Raw genomic sequence first — 12804 nt, 5'->3', positions numbered from 1 at the left:
GGGTTGACCCACAGGCCTTGAGTTTGACATGTGTGTTCTAAGGTATCACAGAAATATGATGTATGGCTTTCCTTATGCCCACTAGGTGGAACCAGAGCATCTCTAAGAACACCAGTCCAACAATACTAGTTCACTAACAGTATTAATATTGGTAGTACATCAATAACACTGTGGTAGTTCGCTGTATGTGGTACGTAACGATCGCTAGCAGTGGGGGACACCTGTACATACAAAATAAAAGTGTAATGATGTAATATGTCTCAAATAAATGCTATAATAACCAAATGGAGTTCTGAATGCAGGCAAGAGCATATTAGATTTGGCTGTTTTTGGGAACTGATAATTTGACATGTGCCAATAGGTTTTCACAATATCCATGCTGATATACTTTGCTTTGGTTGTTGGTCCTTATGTGTTGATATTCAAAAGTCTGTCACCCTGGATTCATCTCCAATTTCAGCAGGTAAACTCCAGGCCCTTCCACAGGATCCCAGGCTTTCCTTCTTATGTCTTTGATAATGCTGACACACTACAATTCAGATACAGAAGAAAGCACTGCTTCACCCTTGCTTGTCTCTCTACCCGACAGCAGAGAACAAAGGATAAGGAAATGAAAACGATGTGTATGTACTTGTGCGTGTGAGGATGGAATGCGTACACTGTTATCCAGGCCAGTCCAAGTGACGGAGTTATGAATAAATCAAAGCTTCATTTACATTAAAATCTCTCTTCTGATGCTTTTCATAACATTGGAGGAAGGCGAGACACAGTTCTTCCACTTCAAAAGATAAATTCTTCACAGCGTCCATCCTTCTTCCATCCACTTATTCCACCATCCATTCCCTCAAACAAAAACCTCTGCTCATCACAAATGTGCCTGCTTCACGGTACAGTTCGCAGCACGCACGCACACGCGCGCACACACACACACACACACACACACACACTCACATTTCTACCCTCATTGTAACAATATATGGGGGAAGTATCAGGTGTAGCACTAGCATGTACAAGCAGAAAAAGTAGGAAAAAGCCTTATTCTTTTTATGTTATGTTCGTATTTAAGTTTTGCCTAAATTTCACAAGCCAACATATTTGTCTTTCCAGTGCGGAATATAGGTCAGCCAGCTCTCCAGAAGAAGAGCTGGGCTGGGACCCAGCTAAACATAAAGAATACTGAAATTAAATGTTCCTTTCTTCTGGGGAAAATCATATCAAAGAAAGTCCCAAAACCTTTTCCAATCTATCTGTCCTTTTACTGAATACTGAACAGTCGAGTTTGGCTGTGTGGATTACTGAAGGCAGGATAGAACCCCCATCACATGCATGAACATGTCACCTTCAAATGACCAAAGAGCGGAATTTCCATCACTGTCAATCCAAAATGTCAACTTTGTAGTTAAAATACGTTTCACTGTCTAATTGAGTGAGATGATTGTCATTCAATATTCTGACTGCAATCAATTTCCCAGGGGGATAAGCCTTTTGATCCCAATATAGGTTACTGTTATGCTTGTGATGTTATGTGTGTGTTAAGCTGATGCAAACACTTTCAAAAAGGCCTGCAATAAAAGTTATATCAAAATAAAATCAGACGTAAAATGAATATATTATTGGTACTAGTAGTATGTCATTGTAGCTATATTTACTTTACACACACACACACACACACACACACACACACACACACACCAAAGGCAAACTGAAATATGCAATAGTTTGCATAAATAAAAAAAGGCCATTCAGCCTTCTCTCCTGAGATGAGACAACAACACAGACAGATACACACTCTTCTTCTTTCATATACTATTTCAAGCTTGTGTGCATGTCTATGTGTCCAAACAGTTTTTTTCTGGGCCTGCTCAGAGGCAACAGTGCCCTCTACAGGCACTAAAAGAATCCCATTTGGGATTTCATTCACTACTCAGTTTGTACTTCATTCAGATGCCGCTGCTGTTACTTTTTTATTATGTTATGTTTTGTTTCTATTAGTCTTCATGTTGCTTTCATGCTCAGTAGAGACAGACCACTATCACAGCAAACTATTTTTATTCATACAAAAATATTTTCATTCATCTACTCAGTTCTATAGAGATTTTAATAGAGCTCATATAGTGGTTAGTATATTGTGCTATTTACGGTAAAAATTGTGAGAGGAATAAAATCCTAATTCCTTATAATTGTAATGCTCATTTGGGGGCCTCTGGTGGCTGCTAGGCTGGCACTTAGCAGTACTCATGCCTGGGATATATTAAAGGTCCCGTGGCATGAAAATTTCCCTTTGTGAGGTTTTTTAACATTAACATGACTTCCCCCTGCCTGCCTATGGTCCCCCAGTGGCTAGAAATAGCAATAGATGTAAACAGAGCCCTGGGTATCCTGCTCCTCCTTTCAGAAAAGGAAAGTTCAGATGGGCCAATCTGGAATCTTGCCCCTTATGAGGTCTTGAGGCACAAGATTACCTCACCTTTCTCTGCTTTGCCCACCCAGACAATTTGGCCGAACCATGAGAGAGAGACATCATGGCTTTCAAAGGAGCAAAGTGGCAGTTGGTCAAAGCCACCTTAACCCCCGTCTCCTCCTCAAAAGCTACAGACTCAGAAATGGCACATACTAAGGAAAGCTCATTGTGGGACTGGCTTTAGTGGCTGGAATTCTGCACCAAGGCTGCATTTAGGGAAATAAACTTCAGATATGGTATTAGGGGACCACTAAGGTCTATATAAAAACGTCTAAGAGCGCCATGTCATAGGACCTTTAATGTTCAGAGACCCATCCTTGAGCCACAGATCTTACAGTTATGTGATAGCTTCCTCATGCAAGTATAAAAAGACTAGCACCTTGTTCATTTGCAGAATTAGGGTTCAGTTTAGCAGCACAGCTCTTTCTGTAAAGTGCTCAAGTACCTCTCTAATGTGATATCAGGCCAAAAACGTCCCATTAGAGACCGGACATATCCTGGTTAGAAATGTTTCAAACAACATGCAGATTGGCACTCGGAGCAAAGTGGGCAGGAATGGTCGTAGAGTATGTTTTTTGTCCATGGCCTCTATAGGCTTTAGACCTACAGTTGTTGTTTTTATTCAAAGCATTACATTAAAAAGAAATGAATGGGAATAAAACCAAATGAACCAGGCAAAAACAATAGCATTTAGATGCCGAAAGATTGTCTCTATCTTTTTTCAAACACCAACAAAAAAGTGATGCCTACACCAAAAAGAAAAAACTTATAGCACTTTTTAAGGGCAGCTGCAGCAAGTAAACAGAAAAAAAAGTGTAGAATTTGGAAGTCAGCCAGTGTCGGAGAGAGGATGTTCGCTGTCCATGGTGCTGAAGTGTTTTGCTGAAACTCAACAAAAGAGTGCTGCCTACAGTGACAAGAAAGAGAAAAAACTTCATTGTACAGTACTGGCAACAAAACTGCTCGACTACCTTGAGAGAAGTAATGAACATGTTGCACGTAGGAGGATGAAGATGACTATTTGGTTCTGCTCTTTGTTTTCTGAGGCTGCACTGGAAAGACTAGGAGTTGGCAGTGTATACTTGTGTTACTTGGTCTGTTTTATAACTTCACAAGACCTAACATCCCGACAAACTGCTTAAAGGAATAGTTCGACCTTTTGTGAAATGTTTCCCTTTTCTTACTAGCATCTTGATAATCTCTGTGCATGAGGTACACAGCTGGACTGGATGTGCGTAGCTTAGCATGGAATTTAGACTGAACACTGAACAGTGAAAACTGCCTATCAACACATTTAAATGTGACTCAATGATTTTATGATAAGATAGAATAACTTCTGACTCTATCTCAGCACTTAGCAGACAGACATGAGAGTGCTATCTTTTCTTCTCACCCTTAGAAATAAAGTAAATACATTTCCCAAAAATGTTGAACTAATCCTTTAAATAGCAGGGCTGGTCATAGGTATAGCACACAAGAATTAAGCTTCATTTACACTGTCCATTTAATCAGTAAAAGCTAGACTTTTCCCGGGGATTACTTGTTGATCAAACAGCATTTCTGCAGGTGGCGCTCTTTGTTTGATCATGGTGACTATGGCTGCTCATTAATGTGTTCCTCCTGATCTAAACAAACGCAGATAAACATGACATGTATGTACTATGATACATTGAATCAAACAGCCAAACGTATCTGTAAGCCTGGGCAGCAGAAGAAAAAAGAGTCGCGAAAAAGAGATGACGGAGCAACAGGACGGAAAAAAAGAGAAACAGAGAGGGAGGAAACAGATGTGGGTGGGTGTTCCCCAGACAGGAGTGTGAGGATATCCACTCTGAACTGAGCAGGATGAGTCATAATTCACGCTTAGACACCTGCCCACACACTCACAGAGGCCCAGACACGGGGAAGTCCACTGTTACCAAGGTAACGAGTGATTAGTGACGCAGGTAGGTCTCCGAACGGAGGGAGAGAGCACCTGCTGAATGCTGAGAGGATAACACACAGAGACACACACATTGGGCATCAATTACATTCATCATACTACATCTCTCTCTCTCTCTCATACACTTAATGAAATGCATACAACACTTGGATCACACTCATTCAAGCTAGTAAACAGCAACAGCCTCTTTTCTTTCTCTCTTCCCTTCTTTTCTCTCCTTTCCTTGTCTCCTCTTGTTTCCTCTCATCTCCTTTCCTCGCTTGCTCTTCTCTCCTCTTTTCCTTTCCTACCTCCTTTTATCCCCTCTCGCATCTCCTTTCCTTGTCTACTCCCCTCTCTGTTTCACCTCATTCCTCCCCTCTTTTTTCCTCTCTTCACCTTTCCTTGTCTTCTTCTCTTTTAGTTTTATCTCTGCTCCATTTTTGCTCTCATTTTATCCCCTCTCCCCTCGTTTTCCTTTCATCTCCTTTCCTTGCCGTCTCCTTTCCTCTTCTCTCCTCATCTATCTTTGCAACATCCCCATCTCAGCAGCTCAGCAGGTAGATAGGGAGAGGGAATGGAGAGACTAAATTATTCATTCCCAGCCCCTCTCTCTTTTCGAACATCTCTGTCTGCTTCCTCTAGTGTCTTGAATCCCTTCCCCTCTTTCTCCTCTCTCTCTGTGATACCTAGTTTATCTCTTATTCTGGATTTCTTCTAATGCCTCTCCTGCTCACAGCACAAAGACCAGTGAACAACTTTACATGTACTGGGTGTCGGAAAAAAATCACAGGGATATGCGTATCCCAGAGATAGACGCAGTACATACAGTAAATAGTGTTTTTGTTCCTTTCATACTAGTTTGTCAGTCAAGGTGGTGGAAGTAAACCTTGTTTTTACTGCCAATTATCTACTGTATCTAAATGAATGTAGTGGATATGTTTAAGGTTTTATTATTAGTTTAAAGTGAGAACTAACTGCAATATGTGACATAAAGTCAGCAATTTGACACAGTAGTATCAGTTAGAGAGCATTATCTGTCCAAAGTTTGCTATCATTAGCTAACATTAGCCACCATAAGCTATACTGGTCACACCAGACCAAGTAAGGCTATAACGCTCACCTAGTAGAGTGTGCGCCCTATGTAGGGTGAGTCCATGGCAGTGGCACGGGTTTAAATCCGACCTGCTGCACTTTGTTGCCTGTCATCACCCCTGTCTCTCCCTTTCCTGTCTATCCGCTGTTACTATTGAATAAAAAAAAAAAAACTGTAAAATAATAAAAATGAAAATAAGGCAAAACAGTCAGTGTAACCCCCTTCAATTGCTTTTAAGAAATAGTAAACCAACAGACTATATGACGGTAAATATTGTGCAAAACGTGAGAGCGCGTAGATGCGATGTGAGCAATTGTATAATATGAGTTCAGAGCTTGTAAAAAAAATCTGTACTCATATTATTTTTGTTTTGTTGCTTCAGTCACTTTTCCAGTACAACCAAAACTGGTTATAACCTCTCAAATCTGTTAATCTCGCATCACACAGCGGCAAGTCTGCGCCCTCGACTTTTGCAACACTTCTTGCAACACATTTAGTGCAAAACTAATTTTAATCTGTGGATTTATAGTCTGTGGAGCTCTGTCCAACAGGACGGCCGGGGACAGCAGGGTTTCTATCGCCAGATGAGGGACAACTCTGTCCGGCTTATTTCTGTAGCATTAAAGCTAGCGTTAGCCAACTAGCAGCCAGCCCGCTTCTAAATACTGTAAATACCTTTTAATAATCTCAACACTTTTAACAGTCAAACTGAAACACCCGGTAGCGAGGCACAAACCCCCCTGGAGCCCACCGCCAGTGTTGGTCGAATAGCAAGCTGGCGTTAGTAAACTTACCCCGCTTATAAATATATACATTTTAGTTATCCTAACACCTTTAACACTCAAACTAAAACACTGGCGGTGAGCTCCAGGTCCTGCTAGGTAACTAGATTACACTAGTAGACTATTCTCTCTTCTGTCTTCTGCATATCAAGCAACCCCACATGGGCCTCCAACCCTGGGTTAAGTATGTCAGATTCTCAACAACAGCAGGACTTATGGATATTACTATTGATCTCTCTTTTAAAAGCTCCCTGTTTTTAGCTTAAGGGACGTTTCACAGGAATATCCTAAGGAAGTGCTATTCTAATATTTCTGGTGTCATTGGTACTTTGAAGTGTGAAGTAATAACAGTGAAAGTCAATTTGTGTTAGTCATGCCATTTCTCCAGTGACCGACTGTAAAAAGACTGTAGGCATTGGATGTGTATAATGAGTTCTTAAAGCTATTTTAAAAGCAGTATTTTAATCGTATTTCCTTCCATTTTTAGATCTCCACATAGAGGTCAGAGGTCAAAACCAGCAGCTAGAGCAGGTATAGAAGGAGGCTCATCTCATTAGTGACAATTTTCCACGCAAACCCATAACAGTTGAGAACAGTTGGAAGACTTCTGCATCAGAATGGTTACATAATTGCTCCAGATCTTTACCCCAGAAAGTCAGAACAACAGAGGTAGCTGGGAAGAGGGGGAGATGAGTGAGAGGGTGGAACTGTGGGGATGGGGGAGAGATAAGTACAGAGACCAAAAGGAGAAATCCTTTGAATTAGGGAGGTGCTGAAAGTCTAAGCTAGGTGAAAGGGGCGGAGGGCTGAGAAAAAAGGCAAAGTCTGAAGCAGAGTTAACAGCTCTACAGTTTAGGAAGACACCATCTACCTTTTATCGTCTTCTGTTCTGCCACCACAGAGGTAGGATTACGCAAAACAAATATTTCATTAAAGTTACAAAATGATCATGGTAATAAGACAACGCGATATTAACAGCGGTGTCCCAACTGAATCATACAATCACTTTAGTACAGTGTAGTGCTGGAGATTGAGAGTACAAACTGGACCATTGTCAGAGAAATATAATGGATCTGCCAATACAAATTAATTTAGTCCGTCTTCGCCTGTGGTTGTGTAAGTGTGTGAGTGTACTGCAGTGATTGGAGTCAGACAGCACTTAGAATTAAATGGTTTCCCCAAGAGCTTCACTCCTTCAGCCTCAGCTAAATCACAACTCCCAGCCCACTGCTCCTCTGACTGACAACAGTAATTTTTACTGTACTGGCCCTTTAATGAGTAAAGACAGGGATTTTATTGTCATGCCTCTACATGTTTAAATCACTGTAAACTGCTGGCCTCTCTGTAATGAGTTGATAGTGTCTTTGGCGAGTCATTATTTGAATGTGTTTGCCATTCCGTCACAACACTTTGGCATCATATAAAAGACTGTTTTAATTCAATTGATCTTTGCTGTTACAGATTAAAATATTTTGACACAAGTTTTAAAATGTTTTAGTGTGCTAATTACTGCATAAAAAACTTTCAAATGCTCGCGTAGGGGTGGGAATCTCTGGGTACGTCACGATTCAATTCCAATTCAGAGGCCAACAATTCGATTCTAAACCGAATATCAAGGCGACCTTTGCTCGTTCCGGCCAAAAAGTTCTATTTTAACCTCATCAGTCCACAGAACTTGTTTCCACAATGCATCAGGCTTGTCTATTTGTTCATTTGTTCATTTGCAAACTTCAAACGCAGATTTTTGTGGTGAGGACGTACAAGAGTTTTTTTTCTGATGACTCTTCCATGAAGACCATATTTCTACGAGTATCTCTTTATAGTGGAATGGTGTACCACAACTCCAGTGTCCGCCAGGTCTTTCTGGATGGATCGTGCAGTCAAACATTGGTTTGGACTTGCTTTTCTTACAATCCTGCGAGCTGTTCTGTCTGATATTTTTCTTGGTCTTCCAGATCTTGCTTTAACTTCCACTGTTCCTGATGAGGGCCGTTTCTTAATTACATTCCGAACAGCGGATATTGGCATCTGAAAACGCTTTGCTATCTTCTAATAGCCTTCTCCTGCTTTGTGAGCGTCAACTATTTTCAGTTTCAGTTTTCTAGACAACTAATTAGAAGAAGCCATGGTGCTGATTGTTGGGGGAGTCAGATGAGTCTGGACATTTGAAACCTTAAGATTGACATCACCTAGTCTTTCCAGATCATGATTGAGAACAATCCATGACACTGTCAGGTCTCAGCTTTCCAAAGGGGTAGTTGCATAATATAAACTCTGCAGGGTGCCCAAACCTTTGCAGACTCCATTTCTTTGTTTTCTGTTACTTTGAAAGTGTAAAAGATGGAAATAAAACCTAACTTTTTGTGACATATTATACGAATGTCTGATATGTCATTTGAAGCCTTTTGGAGATGTTTCCATCTTTTCTTGGCTTCTTTATGCACATTAATAAAAAAGAAATTACCTGAGGTTCCCAAACTTTCGGGCACTGTAATGTGATAAAGTAGATGAACAGCCTATATGTGTTTTGCCTAATTATTTTATGTACGTCTTATTAGATCATGTGTATACTGTATATAAAAAAACCTTTTTTTCTCGTTTTTTTTCAGCACTCTTGCCTAAACTTCTATTTATTTGTCCATTTTCCCATCCTCTTTCAGTCACTCAGTTTCTTTATTTGTATATATCTGGAGACTAGAACTTCTAAATAAAAATCAACACATTTGAAAAAATACTACTAATAATAATAGATTATTAACTTATTAGAATTGAGCATTGATTTGTTCTAGAGAGAATCGTGATGCATCTTTTAATCAATTGATTTTCCCACCCTTATGCTCGTGTATGGCCGGCTGAATGACTAAGACAAAAAAAATGTGTTTTGATTAACAGGAACAGAGAGCGTAGGTAGATAATGTGACAAGAGATAAAATGTTGGATGCAAGACTTAACAAAGCAGAATGTTTTGCAGTGCCACCCACAGCCATGCACACACTGGGTGAGAACTTTATCTTATCTTAGCAGTTCCAGGCAGCTATAGTACGAGTACAATAATCCATTTAGCTTTTTTTATCCTTGAAAAATGTGTTATTCCTCACACATTTCTGTGGAGAGAACCTTTGACAATGAGGTGGTGGATTTTTGGAAAATGTCTCTGCTGGGTAAAAACAAAGAGACTCAACATTTCTAACACATCCATTAATTAACAGATATAATAAAAACTAACTTTACTAACTCCAAATCTGAGGTGATACAGGAGACTGTGGCATGGCATTAGGCACGGTATAAATGCAACATTTTAACTGCTCTGGGTGGTGAAAACACCTTTCTGAGACTGACCTCTCACTAATCTGCTTTACCCACATTGCTGCATTAAAGGCACCTTGTATAAAGTATGTGCATGCGTGTACAGTAATCCCTCTCAGTGAAATTTGAGGATCCCATTCAGACCGTGAGGCTGACATAAGACTGCATCTAATCCAAGCTGTGCCACAATACAAATCTCAGAGCAACACTTCTTACAGGTATAACTGCAGTTGGATAGGGAATAAAGACATATATAAATACAACATGCCCACCCTGGGGTATGAAAATACTAATTTTCTAACCCTGTAATGAATGCTTTCATAGGGGCTTAGAAACAACAGGCTAAGGGATTTGAGATGAGAGAGTTTACAATTCATTTAAACTTAGACAAAAGGCTGAAAATTGCTCCAAATCTTCACATTTTACAAGAGAGGCAGAGAGTATTAATTAGTGGAGTTCACTATCAAAACACAATTTTGTAAGCCTTTTTATCAGCGGAGAAACCTTTTAGATTCTCATTATGACCCATCTAAGTCAGCTTTAATGAATTTGCTTTTCACTGCCATTTAAAAAAAAGTTATAATAATAGTGAGCTTGGGGCTGAGGGCCAAGAGAAAGTTTAAAAGTATTGACAGACAAATGCAGCGCAGTGTTTATTCAGGTCTTAACATGAGATGTGTTGACAATAAGAACATTTAAATAATATGCTTTAAAAATCATCAGGTCTGGTGCCTCTATCTATCCTACACCCCCCAATCCGACTGTTTTGATTTGACCATGCTGGCTATCTAAAGTTTATCTTGAACTAAAAGCATGTGTTGGTAAACTTGCTCTTCTCTGGCTGCACATCCCTGCAAATCTTCTGTTTTTAGATTGTAATGAGTTTGCTTGTCTAGTGGATAATCACCTGCAGTGAACTAATGTGGGATAATATTTATGGGGGTGTTTGCCAAATCATGCTTAATTCACAATACTACCATTATTACCACCATTACAACATGTTTAGTATAGGTAGAGCAAAGAGGATTTAAAGGTTATGGTGGATTAAAACTACTGCATTTTTTGACTCACACATTCATATATGGAAAAGCAATTTAGCCACACACAAGAATAACATATACTGTAGGAGATAATTAAATGGAAGAATAAAACATGTTTGCTAGTAATAAAGCCAAGTGTATATTGTCATTATCAGTCCAAATTCATTAGCTATGTAAGAACTGTGTTAGGCTCAGGAATCATAGCGATCATCAACTCACACTAAAATCCCTGAAAGTACCCTAAATTCTGTCTGGATAGGATTAGTTTAGCATCGGTAGGATCATGTTTGCCCATCCCAAACCTGTCAGCCATATTTGGTATTTCTGTACAATTTTTGTCCTAAGCCTCTCCCACACAGCCCATGAAATATTTGAACATAACATACATATTAAATATACAACAAAAGTTGATACCTAAAACTGTATTTGGATGACTGCATGAAGGACATTGCTGAGAAGTCCTTATGTATTTATTTTTTTCTCTGAAGTGACTCTCTTTAGAGGTAAAGCAACTAATTACACAATATTATCCTTCTCTCTCTCTCTCTCTCTCTCTATTCTCTTCTTAAGTCTCTTTCTAGGACAGATGCACACAGCTGTTTAGCTCTTGTTATGAGTTGATACTATAAATAAAATTGAATTGAATTGAATTGAAGCTGTTGCCAGTGTAAAGAGTATCTTACCTGGGTCAACTCTGCCCAAAGCAGCCTTTAGTCTTCTCTCGGCTACCTTCAGTATAAATTCATAGTCCATGGCTAACACACACACACACAAACACACACACCTGCCCATTGGACACTGAAACTCACTTCTTAAATCATCTCGAGTCCCCCAACGAGGCCTCAGACAAGGACACACACCAACACACACACAAATAGTGAGGGGGACAGATATGGGGATTATATCATGCAAGGCTGTCATCAAGCAAAAGGTTAACACAGACAAGAGAAGACTAAAAGTCAGCTCAAGTGTGTGTGAGGGAGAGGTAGAAAGGAAAAAAGTGGAGAACAAAGATAAAGAGACAAGGGTGCTAAGAAAAAGCTACAGAGCTACAGAGTGGGAACTCATCAGCAAGGCCGTACAGAAGTCTGCAGAATTTTTTGCAGAATTAAAAAAAACAATTAATTAAAATTAACACATCTCCCACCCCAAGCAGAAAAACGGTCCGCAGATCCACAGAATTTCAGATTCCTGTTCACTTGTAATGTAAGCCGCTTAGCTTTCACATCAATATTACATTAAAGTTACTTTTTCTTAACGGTTAACTGTTCATGCTTAAGCATTATGATCCAGTTTGTATATTCAGCATCTCCAGCCCCACCAATTAAATACTTTTCACTTGTCAGAGAGAGGGACTGTGATGTTTTCAAGTGTTTCTCTCTGTCTTATCATTCAGTCTGCGAAAACACTTCTAAGCTGAGCCTTTGATGCCCTTCTGCTTTTTAAGTGCACTTGGAAAAATAACACTCAACCCTCACTCTCTTTTGACAGAAACCTGGAGCGAGAGCCATCCAAACACTCATTCACCTTTCCACTTTTGCTCATTGTTTCAGTCACACTGTGATCAACAGTGCAACAGTCTTGTAAGGGTTTTTGTTTTGTTTGGGAAATCCTTCAAGAACTGCATTCATTTAACTCAATGTTGTCCTTTTAAATGCAACAAGTTGGTAAACTGCAGTTTCAAGGTTGAAACATTTGTAGCAGACATATGTGATAAAAAGAATTAGGGGACAAATTTAAATTTGGAGCACTCTCTCCAGAAATAAGAGTTGTAGCATGTTTAAGACTGAATAATGTTGTGAGAACACACACACACAAATCTCTAAAGCCACTAGTCCTGTTCCTGGATAGTGCACACAGACCTCATTGTCAACACATTAAATTGGAACTTTCTACCAAAGAAATAGTTCCTCACATTAAATAGGTAATTGTGTATAATTGTGTGTAAATATTAACCATATTTTTATTCTACCTGTTTGGTTGTTACATAAACTTAATTTTGGTGGATTATCAACTGGTCAAAGCATGCAACAGCCCTGAGCCAAGACTCTAAGGGGCCTCCAAAGCCCCAAGTTCACTGTGCCTGTATGCAATTTGATTAAGTTTGATTATTTACTAGCAATAGAGCGATTTATCAATAATCGCATATTATTGATAAATAATATATATGTATCATATATTGATACATTACGAGCAGG

At 39.5% G+C, this 12804-nt stretch overlaps 1 protein-coding gene across 4 annotated transcripts in view; it reads right to left on the bottom strand.

Annotated features, from left to right (window-relative positions):
- LOC117939365 (fibroblast growth factor 14-like) overlaps nt 1-12804 on the bottom strand; it is a 54650-nt gene that overhangs the window by 30283 nt on the left and 11563 nt on the right. Inside the window, exon 1 of one of the 4 annotated variants that reach the window (XM_034864646.1) lies at nt 11290-11378. The exons of the other annotated variants lie outside the window; for them this stretch is intronic. Within the exon in view, the coding sequence (XP_034720537.1) occupies nt 11290-11359 (70 nt within the window). The 5' untranslated portion in view covers nt 11360-11378. Of the gene's footprint in view, nt 1-11289; nt 11379-12804 lie in introns of those variants that run through there. 4 annotated transcript variants of the gene reach the window in all.

Source organism: Etheostoma cragini, chromosome 24, assembly GCF_013103735.1.
Source record: "Etheostoma cragini isolate CJK2018 chromosome 24, CSU_Ecrag_1.0, whole genome shotgun sequence".
NCBI classification, from domain to species: Eukaryota; Metazoa; Chordata; class Actinopteri; order Perciformes; family Percidae; genus Etheostoma; species Etheostoma cragini.
This window is presented reverse-complemented; position numbering and strand designations above follow the sequence as displayed.